The 21594-nt window shown below is 44.3% G+C and overlaps 2 protein-coding genes across 3 annotated transcripts in view; one reads left to right on the top strand and one right to left on the bottom strand.

Moving 5' to 3' along the window:
- Positions 1–3743: 3743 nt before the first annotated feature.
- Positions 3744–16526, bottom strand: LOC117651887. Of its 2 annotated transcripts, none has more exons than XM_034396426.1 (7): positions 16268–16526; positions 14268–14280; positions 11811–12025; positions 10335–10527; positions 9018–9249; positions 7814–7995; positions 3744–4082 (listed from the first exon to the last, which is right to left on the bottom strand). In XM_034396426.1, the coding sequence occupies exons 1-5, from the start codon at positions 16460–16462 to the stop codon at positions 9191–9193; spliced, it is 675 nt and encodes a 224-aa protein (XP_034252317.1). In that variant the 5' UTR covers positions 16463–16526; the 3' UTR covers positions 3744–4082; positions 7814–7995; positions 9018–9190. The 2 variants fall into 2 exon arrangements, with proteins under 2 accessions (XP_034252317.1, XP_034252318.1); XM_034396427.1 differs by having other exon boundaries at positions 9120–9249.
- Positions 16527–17673: 1147 nt separating this feature from the next.
- The window catches only part of LOC117652031, a 24389-nt gene continuing 20468 nt past the window's right edge, over positions 17674–21594 (top strand). Inside the window, exons 1-5 of the mRNA XM_034396663.1 lie at positions 17674–17895; positions 17965–18015; positions 18077–18124; positions 18286–18369; positions 18462–18674. Coding sequence (XP_034252554.1) covers positions 17674–17895; positions 17965–18015; positions 18077–18124; positions 18286–18369; positions 18462–18674 — 618 coding nt within the window. The remainder of the gene's footprint in view (positions 17896–17964; positions 18016–18076; positions 18125–18285; positions 18370–18461; positions 18675–21594) is intronic.

Here is a 21594-nt window from a genome sequence, read left to right as displayed (position 1 = left end):
TCTGGAAGTAATCTCTACACATGACTTTGAGGCCTCAACCATCAAAGCGACCAGAATACTTGCTGTGATCGTTAGGTTGGGTGAGCAATCGATGCAAGTTTTTACACGTGCGCATTTTTAGATCAACCTCGCCTTCAGGTTTCCGTCGTTTTCTCCAATGTAACCGGTAAAGTGACTTTTCACAAAGGTTTGGAGAATATCACTCCCGCCTAAATAACACTCGCTCGGTTCATTACGGGAACGCGCTCACATGGAAACGAATGTGACAAAATGTCCCGTTCCTCGCGAGCATTGTCACACCATTCGTTTGGAAGTGAAACAGCTAAATTATGACTGATTCACGTCCAAACGAATGTGACTCGATACCCAAAGGTACATGACATTTTGTAACATTCGTTTCAACGTGTTGTCACGTTTCTGGAATGGGAGTGAGCTGTTCGTAGAATATCGAAAATAACAGAAGAAAAGCAATCATAAGAAAATGTGTCTATTTCGGTTAAAATACGTTCAATCTTCGCAAAAATACCGAAACTGTTCAAGTATGGATGACTTATTTTACGGTGGCAGAGAACCGCTAAATCTTACTGCTGTAAAACTCCTCCCCAAGCTGAACGGTCGGGGGACAGATTGATTAAGCCGGATTAAGCTTCGAAGGAACATCCCGATTCGTTGACTGCGTAGTGCAAGGGACGGCGAGGGTCAACCCGGTGCGCCGCACTCGTGTAAATTTTGTCAGAATCTCAGAAACGTGTCTGAAATTCTGACAAAAATTCGCGCACCTCTAAAAGCTGAAATTCTGAAAACTTATTCTAAAATTGATGGTTTAAGTTCAGGAAAATATCAGAACAAGTGTTTAGCTAGATGTGCGCGAATTTTTATCAGGTTTTCAGACAGGTTTCTAACGTTGGATCAACACAAGAGGCGCCGGAGGGTAATTATAGCGATCGCGTGGAGGCCCGACGCTGACCGCGACTTCTGCCGGGCTCGCCGCGTGCCACCTGCTTCCCATCGTGCGGGGCACCTTTAGGTCCGACGTGCTTGTGACCCTCCGGATTTATGGCTGCACTCGTCAACCCCAGCGAAAATTTAAAAAAATCAGCTTTTGGAGGGAGTCAGCTTGAAGTGGAGTTTTACTGTGTAGACTTGGCACCACTTGGCCTGTACACTGAGAATGAAAAAGTCATGATCAATACCCAATTTTGGGCGAGGTTTACTTTCTCACCCAAATTTGGGCGAGGAATGTTTCCTCGCCCAATTTGGGCGAGGAAAGCTTCCTCGCCCAATTTTGGGTGAGAAAGGGTGTATCAGCTCCCTATATAGCTCCATAGTATTATGACCCAAATTTGGGCGAGGAAACTTTCCTCACCCAAATATGGGTAATAAAGAATTCCTCACCCAAAATTTTAGTCATGATCATGACTCTTTCATTCTCTGTGTAGTGTGAACTCCAGAGCCATGCTTGAAACTATTTTATCTCATGTACTACCGTGTGCAAAAGAATCCGACCGTCGCTACCCCGCGCAAGAGACCATCCATAAGGCTAGCGTTAAAAGTTAGGACAAGGAAAATTGTTAAGGAAAATTTTGTAAAAGGCGATTTTCTTGTAATAAATAGGAAATGATGTTACATGATTGTCAGAAGTGGTTCAAATGAATGAATGAAAGAAACTGTGTAGGAAGATTTATTTGTGCCCTGATTACAAACTTCATTTGAAAGGCGTGAGAGTCTTCTGTCCGAGGTACGTTAGGCATTACTTTCTCAAACTCACCTCACGAATACGATATCAGAAAGTTCCAAGTCTGTCCTGACAATCTTTCGTGAAGCACTTGAGGACACAGCAAAGAATCTTGTCACATTCGTCTTAGTTTGAAAATTACATATAATTCAACTCTCGATTCCGAAAATATCATATGGTCCTATGATACTGCGTGCCATCGTTGGTTAATTGAGTTGAATTTACCAGGAGCTGGAAGCTGAAAACTGTAACGGAATTTGTGAGGAACTGTTTCCCTAGACCTCCCCAACTCAAAACCGAAACAGAATTAATGGCCCAAACTGTGGGTTTCAGTTGTTGCTCTGTAAGTAAATTACCTCAAGTAAATATAAAATTACTCGCTGTTACTCAGTGGATGTGGCGTCATATTCATAACAATGTAAATTTTGGCACGTTTGTTCGAATAAGATACAAATAAGACGTTCTAATTAAACAGCCTTCTGCGTTCCAAGAAATGTGACATCCAACTGTTAAAAATATTTGTACAGAAACAAAGCAAATGATTGAAAATTTAGTCATTCAAAAAGATGGAATGTCACCATGAACCAAAGCGTGACAAATATCGTTCAATGCTAAGGGGCATTTTGTCATTGGAGAACAAAATTCTTGTTTTCACCATTAAGGCTGCAGCCTGTAAGTGACTTAATAAATACAAATGAAAGCAAATATTGGAATTGTTGTATTTTGTTTTTCAAAGTCATAGGGACATGAATATTTTTATTAGAAGTAGAACTATGCAAAATTAAGATAACGACAAAAGTACTCAATCAATAATTGTCGCAGCCATTACAGTATTCTTTTTATTAACTTAAATTATTTGTTGGTAGTTAGCGACTAGGTTTTGAAGGTGGGCTGTTAATTTTGTCTTTACAAGTTTGTCATTGAGGAAAGATCCTTTAATTAATAGCAATACGACAGTGACCAACAAGCTATTCGTTCCAAAACAAATCGTATCGCTTAAAAAAGTTGGCAGTGAATGTGTTGGTAAGTAGTGACAAAATTTTTAACAGAGTTGTACTCAAACCAACGTGACAATAGTCACGGTTTTATGAAAAAATCATCACATGCGTTGAATAACAGTGCGTTACGGATATTCTAAAGTAAAGGGTCCTCAAGTTACTTAAAGAACACGATTAAGAACATTCCTCGCAGTTGCATTCCTCCCCGCTGTCGTCGTCGGAGCCGGGCCAGTCTCTCCTGGGGCATCGAGAGCCGCAAATGTGGCAGCCGCACTCCTCGCCCATGTCGAGCTCCACCTTGACGTCGGCGGGCATCTTGGCGGCGGCCTCGGCGACGGCCTTCTCGCACAGCTCGCGCCGCCAGTACGAGTAGTTGGACTCCTCCCCGCTGCAGAGCGTGATGACAGCGCTGCGCAGGGCGGGGCCGGCCATCTTGAGCAGCAGCTCGCCGGCCTGGCGGACGCCGCGCAGCGCGGCCTCGCCGATAGGCTGGCGGCGGCGGCAGTCGCGGTACACGTTGAGCTTGACGTGCTCCAGGGCGCGCAGCGCCGCGCACGCCGCCCGGTCGGCGGCCCGCGGCATGTCCACCTCCAACACGCGCAGCGCCGGGGCGCCGCGCACCAGGTCGCCGACGAGGCCGCAGGGCACGTCCATGTCCGCGTGGAACGAGTAGTCGCGCGGGCACTCCCCGTGCACGCGCACCTCGCGCAGCTGCGGCAGCGCGCCGGACAGCTCGCCGCGGTAGCACACCTGCTCGCTGGTGGTCAGGGCGAGCTTCCGCAGGCTGCGCAGCGTGGCGACGGCGGCCAGGGTGGGCTCCGCGTCCTCGCTGCCGAGGAACAGCTCCGCCTCCAGCAGGGCCGGCTGCCTCCGCAGGAAGCAGGCCACGGTGTCCGCCTGGTCGTCGTCGTCCAGCAGCCTCCAGCCGTTGCGGCTCACGCGCACGGACTGGTGCACCACGGCGCGGGTGCGCCGCAGTGCGGCCCGCAGGCGGTCGCGAGCCTCGGCGTTGTAGCAGCCCTGCGGGTTGTCGAACTCGCTGGAGTGCTTGGCGCTGATTACGAGCGACGCCAGGGCGGGCGCGTGAAGCAGCATAGTGGCCTCCGCCTCCACGAACAGAGAGACATCGAGCACCGCGCTCGCCCAGGAGGACGCGTCGCGCGCCAAGCGGCACCACCGCTTGCACACCAGCGGCAGCACGCGGAACAGCGTCCAGGCGTCGGTTATCTTGCCGAAGATCATCACCAGGACCTCGTCCGAGAGGACGTCCACGCCGGTCGCCTTCGGGGCCGCCGCTGCCGCCTCAGCGGCCTGCACTGGGTGTGCGGGCGCCATCGTGCTCGGCGACACTGCAAAAGTACGAACAGAAACGGGGCTTTAGGTGACCGAGCTTGATAGGAACTGGTAGTCCGACGCCTCTATTTGGCTAAAACTTTTTAGCTAAATTCACGGACGTATTTGGCGGCCGGTTTGGAGAAGCGATTCCCAAATAAGGGAGGGTGGCGATTCGAAGCACTTCTTCGCACGTTCCGAACTACTAATTTGCATGCAATACGGAATGCGATCTTTGCATCGTGAACAAGTCAGATTCTTCGCAAGCTTACAAATGCATCAGTTCGCAAGATTTTAAGCGTGAGGCGCACCTGCGGTGGGCAGCCCCTGACTGCAGCTGGGCATTCTGGGCCTTACCCAGAACGGGCCAGGCCCCGGGCGGGCCCCAGCGAGCCCCGGGGACGGCCCACTGGCCGGGGTATTATAGTATAGGCAGTCAAATCCGTTTGGCCCGCGCAACGTTTTTACCTTGAACCGAGGCTACTGAAGGTCAATCTCTTTGTTCCAGATCAAAACTCAGAGAAAATACATTTTTTTGTTCGTTGCATTGGTTACACAGAGTCATAAAATACCGTGCCCTTGATAGGCGCAAAGCTGCCACGTCCCTTATCCATAATTTTTAGACACACAATTTGATCCATGATGCAGAAGAAGGGAAGAGTTTAACTAATCTTAAAATTGATTTTTTATTTTATTATTGTGCCTGAGAATAGTTTGCATCATTACAAAATTATTTCAGAGTAACTCCACCCCAAGGTGGACCGAAGTCTGGGATTGGGTCACGGATTCGGTTCAAACTTTGTGGGTTCAATAGGTACCACTAGGACCTATCAACCCTAAAAGGAAAGTTGGCTAGCTCAAATAGAACCTGAGATATTTGCATTTTTCTAAATTTGACTAATTTAGCGTAAAAATGTCGCTTTCTGATTTTTTCATGGTAAAAGTTGTTTGCTTAGTTCTGGCTTGCATTTCTTCTTTCTAGTCATAAAAAAAGGAGAAAAATGGTGGTAGGCCAAGTTTTGTACGTTGCTTGGTTTGGCCTACTCGAGCAATTTTGTCGAATTCATCGAAACTCTCATACCCAAAATACTCCACCTTGGATTTGACCCTGGTACGTCTCATTTCACTTCTTTTACTCTAATAAACAATTGCTATATAGTCCCTAGCACCAACAATTCCATATAAGCCAGAAGAATCCAAAACACAATTTTTCAATTTTCTACTTTGACCTATTTTGGGCGCTTTTGTCAAGATTAGGGCTTCTACATGATCTTGGGTGACAGGAGGATTCCTCCCTGCCCTCAATTTAGATAGTATCAACACAAACAGAGAGACCCAAACTCAAGGTGCACTAAAAATTTATAAGGAAACTGTTTTGAGCAAATTTTGCAAGTTTACGAGGGGTGTGAAGAATTTAAATCGGAGGAAAATGTAATGCTTCAGCCAAAAGTGGATTTGTGGTTCATTAGTAAGCTTTCTCAAGTAGGTTTGGTGCCCTTTTAACCCTGAGAATGTTCCTCCTTGATAATCAGTGTTAGCTGAACCCCTTGGTCTTAAGTCATCTGGCTGGTCTAAAAAATTTACAACCCAAATGAAACCAGGCTCAGTCATTGAGACTAAGCGGTTGAACTTACACGTTGCAAACAACCTAAATAAATGGATCATTACTTTTTCAATGCGTTTAAATCGTAAGTCCAACAACCCTAAACCAAAACAGGGTTTTAACACTGATTATCAAGGAGGAACATTCTCAGGGTTAAAAGGGCACCAAACCTACTTGAGAAAGCTTACTAATGAACCACAAATCCACTTTTGGCTGAAGCATTACATTTTCCTTCGATTTAACTTTTTAAAACCCTTGTAAACTTGCAAAATTTGCTCAAAACAGTTTCCTTATAAATTTTTAGTGCACCTTGAGTTTGGGTCTCTTTGTTTGTGTTGATACTATCTAAATTTAGGGCAGGGAGGAATCCTCCTGTCACCCAAGATCATGTAGAAGCCCTAATCTTGACAAAAGCGCCCAAAATAGGTCAAAGTAGAAAATTGAAAAATTGTGTTTTGGATTCTTCTGGCTTATGTGGAATTGTTGGTGCTAGGGACTATATAGCAATTGTTTATTAGAGTAAAAGAAGTGAAATGAGACGTACCAGGGTCAAATCCAAGGTGGAGTATTTTGGGTATGAGAGTTTCGATGAATTCGACAAAATTGCTCGAGTAGGCCAAACTAAGCAACGTACAAAACTTGGCCTGCCACCATTTTTCTCCTTTTTTTATGACTAGAAAGAAGAAATGCAAGCCAGAACTAAGCGAACAACTTTTACCATGAAAAAATCAGAAAGCGACATTTTTACGCTAAATTAGTCAAATTTAGAAAAATGCAAATATCTCAGGTTCTATTTGAGCTAGCCAACTTTCCTTTTAGGGTTGATAGGTCCTAGTGGTACCTATTGAACCCACAAAGTTTGAACCGAATCCGTGACCCAATCCCAGATCTCGGTCCATCTTGGGGTGGAGTTACTCTATAGGTCTCTGAGTTATGGAGGTTATGTAAACTTTTAGTCGCCTCTCCCAAATTCTCCTCACGACAAAGCATTACCCACTCAGTCTTCAGATTCTGGCAATGAAATCTATTTTGGCATAGGAAAAAGATAGCGTTGGCAGATTTGAAAATGTTAGTCCAGAAGAGGCTATGAAAGCTATTCATCAAATTGAGGACACTAAGCGTCATTTCAGTCTTAATTAGTATTTTTTGTATTTTTTTTTAAAAAAAGAAAACTAAAAGATGTCATAAAAAAGACAATGCTATCTTTTGAACAGGGCAAAAGAGGTTCGTCTGATCTGTAAGAATCTTAACGTCTTGTACCTTTTCCTTTGTTGTGAAGGGAAATTGGGAGAAACAACAAAAAGTCAACGTAAACATCCATGAAGTTATTGCAATAGGAAGGAACTTTTACACATAAATGGAGACTTCTGACCCAAGTAATTTGAAACCAGGTAAAATGTCATAGTTTTTACTTAAATAGCGATAGAAGTGAAAGGCTGTTAAATCTGAGCTGTTCTCTGGAGTGTCATTTCATATTTGGTCAGATGTTAAATAATTGTTGCAAAATGACATTTTACAGATAACTGAAAGCTTAAACTTCCTTGTTACTGTGAAACAGACATTTGCTCCAACAGAGTAGTACACAGCTCAAACTTGTTCACTAACTGTATGTCGTGAACCTAAGTGAACCACAGGATTGGAAAATCAACAAATAGTTCTTTTTCATCGAAAATTTTTTATCTGATAGGTGCTTGGGCACCATAAGTTATTATTGCAACATCCAGAGTTTAAATAAATTTTCCATCAAAAATATTTAAAGAATTTTTTTTCTGACGCGTATTATTAAGGCTGCGCGAGATAAAATAGAACGCCATTTCTGAGAAAGTGCATTGTGGGTGGCGATAGCCCGACGTGAAATGTCCAGAGTGAGCGACAAGAAACCAGGGATCCTTAACTTAACTCAACATTTAACTAACACTGCTGTCATAACGTAACATAAGACAATGTTCGCTATAGGTTAAGGGTACGGACTTACGAAAGTACTTGCAAAAGTATATCCACACAAATTCGAGACATAAAAAAATAACTTACCCTTTTGAAAAGATGTTAGAAGTTAAGGGTAATAACTTTAACTCTTATGATAACGTTATGATGCCCTTATGAGGTAAGTTAAGGATCCCTGCAAGAAACCTTGTTTAAGCTCACCTTGAAATAGTAGATAGAATTCGGATTGGAGAGGATCCTCCAGTTTCTGCGTTTAGACTGCGCTCCAAGAACGGTACTCCTCTGGGCTCGGCTGGACTCCGGACTGCGACAATTTCGCTCGCCCCGCCACGTGGTTTGTCCGCGCACAGACACGACTCAACTGGCTGACTGGAGGCTGTCAACTGAAATCACACTGCGAAACACTGCCCCCGAGCAACGAGCGGGACAGCTGTCGCAAGCCCCCACCCCACCACGAGGGAGAGTGGGTTTTGCTTCGTGCGCGGGAATTACCGACACTCCGGCTTTCCCACGGTTTCGTCACACGGGCCACCGAAGAATGAGGCTCAGTTATGAAAAAGTGATTTTTGGTCCGTAACAGGTTAAAGACGTTCAGGGGAACGTTGCTCTCGACATTTTTCACTTCATCGATTAATTTTTTCAACGTTTTGGTATCAACGTAGGTGTACGCACCCACGCTTGGGTGCAACCGGGACAGACATTTTTATTCGGTTGGAGCTTCCTCCGCCAAAGGCGTACATGATTCAACGGTGACAAAGGTTCTTAACAGCAGATTCTATGTTTCAGTACTGAACTGTGGTGCCAAGCCCGGCTCACTGCAAATGGTTCCATACTTATTGGTAAATGGGTAACGGACGGACCTTCCGTACCGGCTATCGAGAACCGTCTTCTTCGTCGTGTAAGTAGCAAGTGCGGATTGCTCCCCCCGATGACACTCTATGCCGCCTGAAATGTAGGCAAAAAGCCATACTTTGGCCCTGTTAATAGGTAAAAAGTGCTTCTTTGCCATGTTCGATACAAATTTTTGCCGTACCTTTGGCTACCAGTCTGTACAGTAACACACTGAAAGAGTGTTCTGATCCAACTACAGGATTCCTTCCAAATAAGATCCCGAGGAGCACACAGTAAAAACTCCACGAAGAATCGCTTCGTAATACGAAGAAAATGAAGGCATTGTAAAATCCACGAAGAAATACGAAGCATTTCTGCAACGCCTTCATTTTCTTCGAAGTTACGAAGCAAATGCTTCGCAGGCTTTCAAGAGTGCACGACGGCACATTGTGTTGTGGGCGGTGTTGTGGCACCAGAACTTGGTGCTCATAACAAGTTGTAGAGCTGATTTCTCGGACAGCATGTCGTTGGATCAAAAGACACCTTTCTTCACATTTTACGTTACGAAAAATACTGGACTGAAAACCGTGTTTGTAGATTCCTTCTTTGAGTACTATGGCCTTTCCGGTTGGTAAGAATTGAAAGAAAGGGAAGTGCCAATATTTTTATTCGGAACTGAAAGCGTGGCGAAGACACAGTGTCCTGTCCCGTCGCAACAGAATTGGAGTGCGCTTCTTCGACGAATGGCTACTCAGGTGGACTCGCTGTGCTGCCGGGGAGCCCCTGCGCAGCCGGACTCGAAGCACCTGCAGGAAACGGGAGGGGAGAGTGAAAACCCTTGAGTCATTGTTTACAGAGGAAAAAATTCCAATGCAAACCGCACTGCACGATGTTTCCATATTGATAATTTAAAATGAAATTTATATAGAATTTTAATTAATAATGAAAAGCCATGAGTCGAACTGTGCTTGGGTACATTGCTTTTGCTGTAGAGGAAATCATAGGGTGGCGACCATTTGCTCGGCGTCTGCGCTTGTCAAGAAATGCAGGGGCGAAAGTCATGAAAGGACGCAGTGTACCCGCATGACCACAGCCTCTGTATTGTTGTTCAAAGGTAGGACGCTTGGATTGTTTCGACAAGCCGGTTTATTTTTGACTGAACCAAGTTTCTAGTGGTCAATTCGAATTTAGTGCATGTGCAGTTTGGCCTTTTTTACTTTCCCTCTACAATTTTCTATTGGGCAGTTAAAATTTTGACGGGTGCGACCGGGCCGTTGCCGTGGAAAGAAAGTTTCATGTTTTACTAGCCATTTGCTCAGAAACTGTACAGTTACTTTCATGAGCTTGACAGTTTTCATTACGAAGAGAGGGGGGGGGGAGGGAGGGGGAGCTATACCAAAACAATAGGGGTTCTACCGAACCTCTAAAATGTTGACTGAAAATGGGCCAGGGCACGGAAAGTAATTGCTCACATGAGCAGTTCTCACACTGGTAAAACTAAAGCGTAACTCTATGCTTGAGTCAAGCATAAAGTTACTCTTGAAGACGTTACGCTTGAAATCAAGCATAGACTAGAAATTCCCCCATGCATTTAGATAGGGGGAATCTTGGCGGATGAGCCTGTTACGCTTGATTTCAAGCGTAACCTGATTACGCTTGAAAACAGTGGGTAATACTGCGCTTTAGTTTTACCAGTGCAAACTTCAACACTTCATTCATGTCCGAGGGTCAAGGCTGTTTTGTTTACTTTATAAAGTTCATAGACAAAAGGAGTCCCAGTTTATTTCAGAGTTCAGCTTTGCGTTCTTTACTTCCCTCGCGCTGTCCCATGTCAAGCAAAGGCACCTCGGTCACTTCGAACCGAAATGAACAGAAGCGAGGCGGCACTCACCAGTGAACTGCACGGACATGTCGGCGACCCAGTAGGAAGGCCTGACCCTGAGCGTGCCGTAGTCCGCCTCCACGGGGACCTCCACCACGTCGTCCGGCCGGCCCTGCCGCCACACGGCGAGCCGCCCGGGCCGGTGCTGCACCTCCAGCACCACCTCGCCGGGGGCGAAGAGACGGAAGCCTTCCGTGTCGTGCTGCACAGAAAGCAAACTGTAAGACGCCTCGGCAGCGCGGGACGAGAAGAACTGTGGACGCAGTCAAAACCCCGGACGCGTTTTTGGCCCGCCCTTCTATTCAAAAAATAGGGGGAGGGCCTATGCATTTGCCTTTGAGTCTGTGTGTTGATGTTGTTGGCGTCTGTGTACAAGGAAGGAGTTGAGCTAGAGTAACCAGATTTGGAGGGTACTTCAGGAGTACCGTCCAAACAAATAATCCGGTGGTGCAAATCCTGTCCGGGTCGCACAAGGGCTGCTGCAGGTGCATCATGGTTTACATGAGCGGGAGGGGGATTTCCGCCATTATTGGTGCTAGCAGGGCACATAGGGGTATTTTTGGAATCGGGGTGACGAGACAAGATGAATGGACCTGGTCCCGACCCCATCGGCCGCTTTTACAAGTTGGCCAGATCAGGATCTTCAAAAAAGGGGGTCGACCGACTAAAAAAATTTATTGCAGACTTCGATTGGTCTCAGCGAGACCTTTCCAACGAGGGGTCGGAAAGGGGGTCCAGGAGCCCGACTTCGTCTATTAGTCACATCAGGATCTTGAAAAAAGGGGGTCGACCGACTGAAAATTTTTACTTAAGTTTTCGATAGGTCTTGGCAAGACCTTTTCAACGAGGGGTCGGAAGGGGGGTCCAGGAGCCCGCCTTCATGAGTTATGGGAAAAAGTGCGACGGACTCGTTTTGCGCTCCTGCTGTGCCTCTATTGCAAGGAGTTGCAGTAGCATGGCAAATATGGGTATTTTCGGAATGGGGGCGAAGAGACAAATGAAATGGGCACATTCTAAGGACAGTTGGAGTAAAAAGTGTAAGGACTATTGCATATTGTGAATAGAAGGGCGGGCCTAAGTCACGATGGTACATCGATAACTTTGCTTTACCCGCTCACGGTGTGTGTGATGCGAGCGGGCCGAAGTCCCGGCCCTTCGACTGGCCAAGTTGGGTCTGATGCGAGGGCCGAAGGCCCGAGAAAAGGCCGCCGGCAGGCCAAGCTGGGCTGGCCCCCTGTCGAACCGAGTTGCCGGCGCAGCGAAGCGGAGCTGGCAACTCGGTTCGACGGAAGGGCGGGGCCTAGCTTGTTAGCTTCCGAGTCGCTTCACGGGACTCGAACCGAACGTGTGACCCCACCAATGAATTGCTCTCCGAACGAGGAATCCGATGGTGGGGTCAGCGACTTTGGAGCTCAAAACGCGTCTTAAGTTTTAGTCGCTGGTCTTCTTGCCCACTGTGGGCGTAGCCGTCTAAGGGTGAGTCACCTTGCCGATGGTGCCGCCCCTGCCGAGGCGGTTGCAGCCCGTGTATGTCTCGTATCGCAGCGTGCCGTCGTCCCTCGCGCCAAAAAGCCACACCCTGCTGCAGCTCCGGCCGCCGCACAGGTGCAGCTCGATGCTGTTGTGCACCGTGGCGAACTGTACGCGGGCCGTCACAGACGCGTTGGCCGGCAGGGCCACGGAGAGCGGAGCTAACAGCGCTGCAGACAGGGAGGCGTCACAGCGTCATTCGGCCTGGACTAGGGATCAACCCGAGGGGTTATTCACAGGCCCTCAAGGGGCATGCATCAAGCACTTTGTGACTAGTTGCCTTATATGATCCAGGAAGCGGAAGAAGGGAATAACTTGACTTATCCCCAAATTGAGTTTTTATTTTATTATTGTGCCTTAGAATGGTTTACATCATTACACTAAATTATTTGACTGAATTGCAAGCAGTTTAGGAGAAAATCCACATGGAAAAAGGGCATAACTCAACTTAACCCCTTTTACAGTCTAAATTTCATTGGAAAATGGAGATAACTCAACCTTAGTCTACATGATTCCGTTTGACAAATTGGCAAAAGGATATAACTCAACTTGTGTTTTTAAGAATCTAGTGTAAAAAGAATCAACTCAACTTAACCCCCCCTTAATTTTAAATTTCAATTTGGAAAAAAGAGCTAAGTCCAAAAAATACACCAGAGTAACATACACTTTATGCAGACTATTGTTCCACTTGACTTGTCTCCAAATTCCACTTTGTTTAGGAAATATAAGGTGAGCTGACTCTGTTTTCCATTTCAACGGAAAGTGATAAGTCGCAGAAATCCTCTACGGAGTGACCTTACACTTTTGATTTTTTCCAAAATTTTACTAATGCTTTTTGAAATTATTAACATCTGCAACATTCATTTGTTTTGTTTTAGTTTTCCCTTCTAACAGTTTTTTGTTTCTCCTGAAAAATGGCCAAAATTGAGTTATCCCCTTCTTCCGCTTCCTGGATCAATATGGTGTGTTGTTTTTTTTGCAGAGTACTCCAGCCTTCCATCGTGTTTATCGATGAGATTGACTGTCTGCTGGAGTTCGGGAATAGTGGCAAAGACAATGATTCTCTGTAACGTATAAAGACAGAAATACTCTCTGCTCACATAAGTACTTTTCTACATATCCCACGACTCCTACAATTTTTAAACAAGAGACATCCAGTAGAATCATTACTACCATAGCCACTTTTTGAACGGGAAAATTGTTTAAGCACTTGGATTCCTCATATTAATGAAGACGAATTGCTTTGTTGCCTCGTTCTCTAGTTTATTACTTTCAAAGAAATCTTTTGCAAACATCAAAACATTATAAATTTAACCAAACTTCAGAATTTTTTTGTGGCTGGTCTTCTTAAGTTTTAGTCTTATAGTAGTTGGACACTGTACCAAAATTTAAATGAACTCCCCTCAGCACAGCTCGTTTGGCAAAAACCCTGGGGCTAGAAACACGATCATATGACGTTGACTTAAGTCAACATTTAAAAACAAGAACATATAGAAAAGCACTACTCAACAAACCCAAAAGCGTACATTGTACGCTTCAAAGAGAAAATATGGTGTCTTCGTTTTGGCAAATTTGTTTTATTTAAAAGAAATACCATTTGATTCCTGATGATAAGAAGGAATAAAGAAAGACATAAGTTCAATCTTTTTTGTAAACTCTTGTTAGTGTGACTGTGGAATTGTACTGATGTACGAAAAAGTTATACAAACGCAGTTATCAAAACGCATTTCAAAGTGAAATAAAACAGCATTTCACTCCTGGTTATCAATGTTTGACATATTTAGTCCAAAACCCTATCATCTTGCTTTTCATTTTTCAAGTATTAATTGTGATGTTATGCGCCTCCTCCACCTTTCCGCGTCTGCCCTGAGGCAGGCCTCTGGAACAAAACCCTGCCGCGGGTTTGACGCTGGGAAGCCCCGTCGCTAGACGGCAGCAACAACAAGGCCAAACGCGCTGTCACAAGTCACCCTCAATGTCCCAAGTCAGAGCGCTGCATTGGTTGGTTCGGCCAACCCAATGACGCCTTCGGCTTGAGCACCAGTTCGGTTCGGGTCGAACCGGGCGAACCGAAGACCCGTTCGGCATTTCGTCTCCTTTTTCGCGGTCCCTGAGAAGACGGACCCACTCGGACCGTCAGTCGGGCCAAAACCTTAGTTGGGTCGAACGGCACCACTTAATTCGAAGACGTCTGCGCATTTCTGTTAACAATTTAAAAAGTAGCCGAATCCACCCGAGTGCGCCCGAGTGCGACACCGATGGTGCTGCTGCCCTGCGGCATCTCTCGGAACCTCTCGACGGTTCTTCCGAACCAACCAATGCAGCGCTCTGTCCCAAGCTATCACCGTTGACGGTAAGAGCGATCACGTGATACCAACGATTGAATACATCCGCCAACCTTGCCGTACTCACCGTCACAGCCTTCACTGTTAGAAAAGATTGTTGAATTACGACAAAAGTTGCAACAACTTAGTCGTACCCAAACAACAAATTCATTCAAAATTAAAACGACTAAAACATCGTTCCAAAACAATTTCTACCGTTTCAGAAAATAACAGCTATTTAGTCGTTCAGAAACGAGATCCCTGTTTTAAAATGACAAACTCATTCACTAACGACAGAACTGAGCAGATCAAAAATTACATGAAAAAAAATTTTAGTTCACTCAAAAAAACAAAAAATTATTCCTTTAAAAAAGAATCTGAAATCTGCTTAAACATGTTCCCGGTACTCCACTGTCCATGCCCAGTTGCTTTGACCCGAGTTAAATTGTTTGCCTACCGCTGACTGCGCACTGCTTGAAGCCACCTGACCTGCTATGTCGCTGATGAAGAGCTTGCTGCTGCACTATGGAAGAGTGCATCCTGCCTTAGCTGAGCATGTTCTGTTTTGCTTTCTGCATGATGTCTCCACAAGATGCCTTCACTCTGCACTGCTTTGATTGTAAGAGCTCTCCTTAATAAAAATAGAACTTAAAAGCACTCAGTGGCTTGGTCAAGTGTGAGAACTAAATCTTTAACCTATTCTTGCACGTTTGTCTCTTGTCACGTTCAGGAGACAACGAAATACACTCCACTTCGAAGTTTGTGTTGATGGCTAGGCCACTGGGAAACTTCACAACATTCCATCAAGTTCTTTGTGGCAACACCCAAGGTGGATTTAAATCCACCTTGGCAACACCAAAACAAACGTCCCGCGGGCGTGGAAACGCATGATAGGGCCAAAGGTAATCCATGGGGAGTGAAACAGTCCTATATCCCCTCACAATTTAGCAAAACTTGGGGTGAAAACATTAAATTTGAGACGACAACGGCCACCAAAACAAACACACGCACACCGACCACCGTATATGAAAAATTCGACATGAGAGTAAATATGAGAAACAACAAGTTGACAAATGAAAGTGAAAGTAGAAGAGGCAAAGAGGGGAGCACCCTAATTTCTCATATTTACTCTCATGTCGAATTTTTCATATACGGTGGTCGGTGTGCGTGTGTTTGTTTTGGTGACCGTTGTCGTCTCAAATTTAATGTTTTCACCCCAAGTTTTGCTAAATTGTGATGGGATATTGGACTGTTTCACTCCCCATGGATTACCTTTGGCCCTATCATGCGTTTCCACGCCCGCGGGACGTTTGTTTTGGTGTTGCCACAAAGAACTTGATGGAATGTTGTGAAGTTTCCCAGTGGCCTAGCCATCAACACAAACTTCGAAGTGCAGTGTATTTCGTTGTCTCCTGAACGTGACAAGAGACAAACGTGCAAGAATAGGTTAAAGATTTAGTTCTCACACTTGACCAAGCCACTGAGTGCTTTTAAGTTCTATTTTTATTAAGCAGAGCTCTTACAATCAAAGCAGTGCAGAGTGAAGGCATCTTGTGGAGACATCATGCAGAAAGCAAAACAGAACGTGCTCAGCTAAGGCAGGATGCACTCTTCCATAGTGCAGCAGCAAGCTCTTCATCAGCGACATAGCAGGTCAGTTGGCTTCAAGCAGTGCGCAGTCAGCGGTAGGCAAACAATTTAACTCGGGTCAAAGCAACTGGGCATGGACAGTGGAGTACCGGGGAAAATGTTTAAGCAGATTTCAGATTCTTTTTTAAAGGAATAATTTTTTGTTTTTTTGAGTGAACTAAAATTTTTTTTCATGTAATTTTTGATCTGCTCAGTTCTGTCGTTAGTGAACGAGTTTGTCATTTTAAAACAGGGATCTCGTTTTTAAACGAGCTTTTTTATTCATGATAAAGTTGTTAATCATTTATTGTTCCCAAACAAATTTGTTGTTCACAAACAACTTTTTGGTTACGACTAGTTGTTTTTAAACAAATCATGTCGTTTATAAACAACTCGTGTTAGAAAAAAAATTAGCGACAAATTTGTCGTTAAATTACGACAAAATTTCTAACAGTGTTCCTCGTCGGAACCGTCGCCGCATTGACTGAAACCGTCGCACCTCAAGATTCCGTGGATATACGCGTTTCTCTTCTTGCACTGGACCTTCCACCAGTCGAGGTCACCGGCCGCTGCAGACAGAGAGGCCGTGAGATGGGTTTCGAGTGTCTCGACAGTGGGCAAAAAACAGTACCCAGGATCCCTAAAATCTTTCATTGGCTGAGCGATAGCGAAGCCTGTTACTCCAGTGCGGTTGAAAAGTTTTTTCTGTCTGTCTGTCTGTCTGCGTGTGTGTGTGCACTACTCCTCCTGAACGGCTCAGCCGATCTGGCTGAGACTTTGCAGGCTTATTAGGTATGTTCTTGGCTCGGCACACGCGAAATTTCACTATCCTAGCTTAACTGGTTCAGTTTTTATAGCCGAAAACCACCTAAAAACTGTGAAAAATCCAGTTTTCTGCAGGCAGATCTCTCCTGTCTTGATAGAAGGGGGGTCTGGGGGGCGGAGCCCCCCAGCACCGTCAAGTTGAAAAGATACAAGGGTTAAGATCGTGTAATTTGTAGATGAATCAACTCTATCTAGAATGAAGGGGGGTCCCAGCATGCAACACTTAAGCGGCACTAGTAAAACTAAAGCGTAGTATTACCCACTGTTTTCAAGCGTAATCAGTTTACGCTTGAAATCAAGCGTAACAGGCTTATCCGCCAAGATTTCCCCTATCTCAATGCATGGGGGAATTTCTAGCCTATGCTTGATTTCAAGCGTAACGTCTTCAAGCGTAACTTTATGCTTGACTCAAGCATAGAGTTACGCTTTAGTTTTACCAGTGGGTAACCGGCGGTGGACAAGCATTGCCTGCCAAAGGCAGGCTAGCGCCGCAGGCCAAGGTAGGCACGCCAGGCCACGGCATGGATGGGTGACCGTTTTTATTTTTTCTCTTTCGCGTTCCTTGCTAAACTTCAGACCGGGGCGGCTCAGATTGGGGTGGGTGACCGTTCTAAATAATGAATTTCCTTCTCAAGGTCAAAAAATGCCAAAAAATTTCAAAAAAAATTTATGTTACGAATCAAGTATTTTGTAGGTCCCCGATCAAATGGTGCATTTGGTTTTGTTCTATCTTTTTCCGTTTAACCTAGCGGCACAGTTAGTCGGTGTTTTTTCGGGCAGGTAGGCAACCCGCACAAACCGCACCGCCTGAAAGTTAAGCGGCCATCTGTCGGGTCACGACATGGATGGGTGACCGTTTTTGTGTTCCTGAGACTCGACATTTCGACTTTGAAAACTTCAAGAAAAGTGTCCGTGTAACCTGTGTCCGATCTGTTTTCTTTGCCATTTGGTTTTACTCAGAGCGTTTTACTCTTTTTTATGTTTCACGTTAACTTATACAATATTTTGTTGTTTTCCCGTTTTGTTTAGTTCACTCGAAAATGGATAACCAACCTGGAACTTCAAGACACCGATTACCAAAGGGTATCAGTGCAAGAAAGTCTGACTGTAGTTCACCTTCGGTTCCAAAAAACAAGTCTAAGAAAAGTGAAATCATTGTTTTAAGTAGTGATGAAGAAACTTCGTTAAGTATTGATTCAAAGTCCAATGATAACGATGAGGAATTTATTGTTAAGACTGAGCCCAATGCTTCACCCATAAAAGTAAGTAAAGTTTTTATGTGAGTTGTGCTTTTGTGTGATTTGAACCTATTTAATGCCCTTTTTTTCCAGGGCGCTTTGGATCTTGATTTGCTTCCGACTGTGAAGAAATCAAAACGACGAGTAAGTTTTAAACAAATATTTTAAGAAATGTTTACTTTTTTCTAAAAAAAAAAATTTCCAGGTGTCTGAAAGTAATTCATCCAGCAGTGATTCTGTCGCTGAACCCGAAGTAAGTTTTTTCGTTTCGTTTGGTTCAAACATTTTTTTTTGAAGAATTGTTACTTTTGTCTTTTATACATTATTTATATTTTTGTTACGGTTTTACTTTTTTATTCTTGCGCGTTTTTCATTAGTTTCTTATACTTAAACCGCTTTCTTTTTGTATTGTAGATAGCTACCCAATCTGCACCAATTCAAAATTCTAATCAAAGCTCTGCTGAAGCTGGTTGTTCTTCACAACTCAATGACACTGTGGTAATTTAAAAACTTTTATTTTTAATTTGGCCGATCAGAGTATAAAAGAAATTTTTTTGCGAATAGAGTTGTTAAAAAACCCGGAATTGCAGGAATCAAGCTGCGAAGTTTCATCTACGGCTAAGAACCTAAAAGATCTAATATCTTTGCATCTTCAATCTTCTGATGCCCTTCTAAAAGTATGGGCCAATTTGCATGTTTTAGATGCCAAAAGTGTAGCATTGCTTGAAAAGTTACAGAGTTTTAGAAAGTTAGCGAAGAACCTCAATGACAGCATTAAATCCTTTACCGAAAAGGAGTTTTATGTAAACGAAAAATTTTGAAGAATGGAAACAATCTGTTTTTCTCATTGAGAATGTTATAAGAAAAAAATTTAATGATCCAAATTAGTCAAGATTGAGAAAATTTATTTCAGAGAGAAGAAGGAATTTTTTTGCTGAGATTTCTAGGGGAAATTTTGTTGATTGGTAGGGCAATTAGGGAAGAAAGGGCCTTTTTTGAGAGAATTCAAAGTGAAATTTCAGACAGCATGTTAAATAAGGTTTACCTCTTGAGCGCCGAAATTTCTGCCATGAAGAGGGTTGACTATTTACCGGTTAGATACTGCAAATCTGAATGAAATTAAAAAAAAGTAGAAGTTTTTTTTTGTTTTTGACTCTAAGGTGAGTACTATATACTACGCTTTGCATTTGAATCATGTTATTACTTCTATATGAATTTTTTTATGTTTTATTGACATTTGCAGGAGCCCCATTTTTCCCGGGTTTTGGTTATCTTTACCCTATTTTGGTTATTGGTCTTTTGTTATTTATAGCAATGGTTGCTATTGGGTTATTAAAAAGAAATTTGTGCAGTTTTGCATGTAAGTACTCATCTTTGAAGAAAATGACACACATAAACTTCACACATTGCTTTTTTTTTTCAATTTTTGTGCGATGATTGTTTCAGAAAATATGTTTAAAAGTTGGTGGTGGAACCTCTTTAGTGGTGGCAGGTAAGGGAAAGTGGGGGTCATCACCTCATGAGTACCCCCCCCGGATGGATGGAGGAGAGGGGTTTGGAAAGGTGTGTGAAATAGGGTACTTCGGAGAAAGCCTGGACCGGAAGTCAGCGACAGAACGGGGGAAACAAAAGAGCGTCGTGCAGCCGTGCTGAGCGGTGGTGGGGGGCGAAATCGACGGAGTGGGGGTGAAGGTGGCGCGCGCATGCTACCCCCCCTCTGCCCATTCCGACCCCCACCACCGCTCAGCACGGCCCCGCGACGCTCTTTTGTTTCTCCCGTTCTGTCTCTGACTTCCGGTCTAGGTTTCCTCCGAAGTACCCTATTGCGAATTTTTAATCCAATTTCAATACTTTTTGAGACCTCTCTTACTCCCTATAACCGTCTTTGAGCCCAAAGGATTATGCAGTTTCTTCTTCGCGTCGTCTCAGCAAGAATATGATCTTTCGTTCTTCAAATTCTGTATTTTTGTTAAGAATGTGCAAGCTTTTCAAATCATTTTTGTTTTGTCTATAACTAATTTCTGTTGAAAATAAAATCATGTTTGTCTACTTTAATGTTTCTCTTATTTTTAAAACAGTTACAGTACCATTTTTTCCGCCTGTGTCGGCCAAAATTTTTTTTGTGTTTGCATGTTTTTATAACGATTTGTAAAAGAATTTTTCTTTACAGGTGTTACATACTGGCCAACTGTCCGAGGCAAATGTAAATAATTTATTTGAATAAAAAAAATTGGTCAACAACACTTCCCAATTTTCATAATTCTTTCTCTTTTCAGAGAATTATAAAATTTTGGGGCGCAGACTGGGTGGAAAAGTTGTCCTTTTGAACAATGACTGCAGTGATTCTGAGTTGGATGTTGAGAAAACCAATTTTTGATGAGTCAAACTGTTCTCCCAGTAAAAACAGAGCAGCGATCAAAATATCAGCAAGGAACAGGCCGCGAGACATCGCGAAGCCTGTTACGACAAGACGCGGTCTGGCGTAAACCTACCTTGTTAAGTACAAATCTAAGATCTTTTCAGCCTCCCACACACCATCCCCAAAACAGGCGCTACGAATGAAGCTTCATTCCCCCCCCAAAAAAAAAAGCAGAGGTCACCCAACTGACTAAGTTTTCTCTTGTAAGGGCGAAACCCCTCGAAACTCCCAGAGGCTTGGCTCGCCAGGGCGGCGGTGAGCGTCAGGTAAGAAACTGTTCCACACACAAGTCTTAAATTTATTCCTGTCTCCCACTCAGCAAGCAGGAGAAGTTGTTGTTCTCTGGTAAACTTCTTCTCTATACTAACAGTCACCTTTCCTAAGAGTACATGGGTCATTCCACGCCAAGTCGTCAAGGTTTTGAGGGACGTGTCGGCCGAACCCAGCGGTATTTTCAGGGATTGTTGGCCCTATGGGCCCATTGAAGGCCCGGTACTTTTTTCCCCGGAAAGTCGACAGGGGTCTGAGATATCTCAAACTTCATTTTTGGTAAAAGAAATTACCTATCAACCTAAAAAAATTTGTATCTCGGAAAGTATTTGTCCTTTCTCAAAACAGCTTATACCGTTGGAAAGAAGAAGAAAAACTGAAAAAGATAGGATTTTTTCCAAAAATTCTACGAAACTTTCACTTTTTGCACTTTTATAGTGAAATGTTAAAAATGATGCAACTTTTTTGTACCCTGATCAAAAATGGCGTTCTATGGCTCAAAATGAACCTTGATATGTCCTCTAAACGAAAAGATCAACTCCCCAATGTATTTTGTTTAGTTCCGGAGAGCGAGCGGTTCTTGTGGGCCACTGCAAGGCTACTTTCCCGCTGGAACGGCTCCCACGCCACGCTCGCCTTCTCTGTGTTAGCGGACGTGATCGCCAGGGTTCGGCGACCGTCAGGTAGGATTCCCACTTCACTTTTCAGCCCACTAAGGAAGCGCTGGACCTCAGCGCCTGAAGGGCAAGCAAGGGAGAGACTGGGAAGCAACGAAGGGTCACCTACACATTTTTGAGGGTTGGCCGCGACTGTGCTCCGCGGTGCGCGTCGCCGCCGGTGGCGGACTCTGGAACTAACGAACTTGGTGGTCTGTGTTGTTTCTGACGATCGCCAGTTTGGATTAGGTGTCAGGCAGAAAGGTTCGGATACTTGCTGAATCACGCCCTGCGTTTGTTCCTGGCAGTTTGGAGGTGAACTATGTAAGTTCTACACTGGAGAATATCTTTGCGTGGCCCCTGCAAAAGCAACGGCGA

The sequence above is a fragment of the Thrips palmi genome, unplaced genomic scaffold, assembly GCF_012932325.1.
Source record: "Thrips palmi isolate BJ-2018 unplaced genomic scaffold, TpBJ-2018v1 HiC_scaffold_6, whole genome shotgun sequence".
Classification (NCBI taxonomy): Eukaryota; Metazoa; Arthropoda; class Insecta; order Thysanoptera; family Thripidae; genus Thrips; species Thrips palmi.
Note: the sequence above shows the minus strand (reverse complement) of the source record. Positions and strands in the feature narration are given on the sequence as shown.

Coding starts and splice junctions, on each gene's coding strand:
- LOC117651887 (XM_034396426.1), bottom strand. CDS start 16,462: ATGAAAGATTTTAGGGATCCTGGGTACTGTTTTTTGCCCACTGTCGAG. Junction 10,528..11,810: donor GGGGCGGCACCATCGGCAAG/GTGACTCACCCT, acceptor CTTTCTGTGCAG/CACGACACGGAAGGCTTCCG. Junction 9,250..10,334: donor CATGTCCGTGCAGTTCACTG/GTGAGTGCCGCC, acceptor CGTTTCCTGCAG/GTGCTTCGAGTCCGGCTGCG.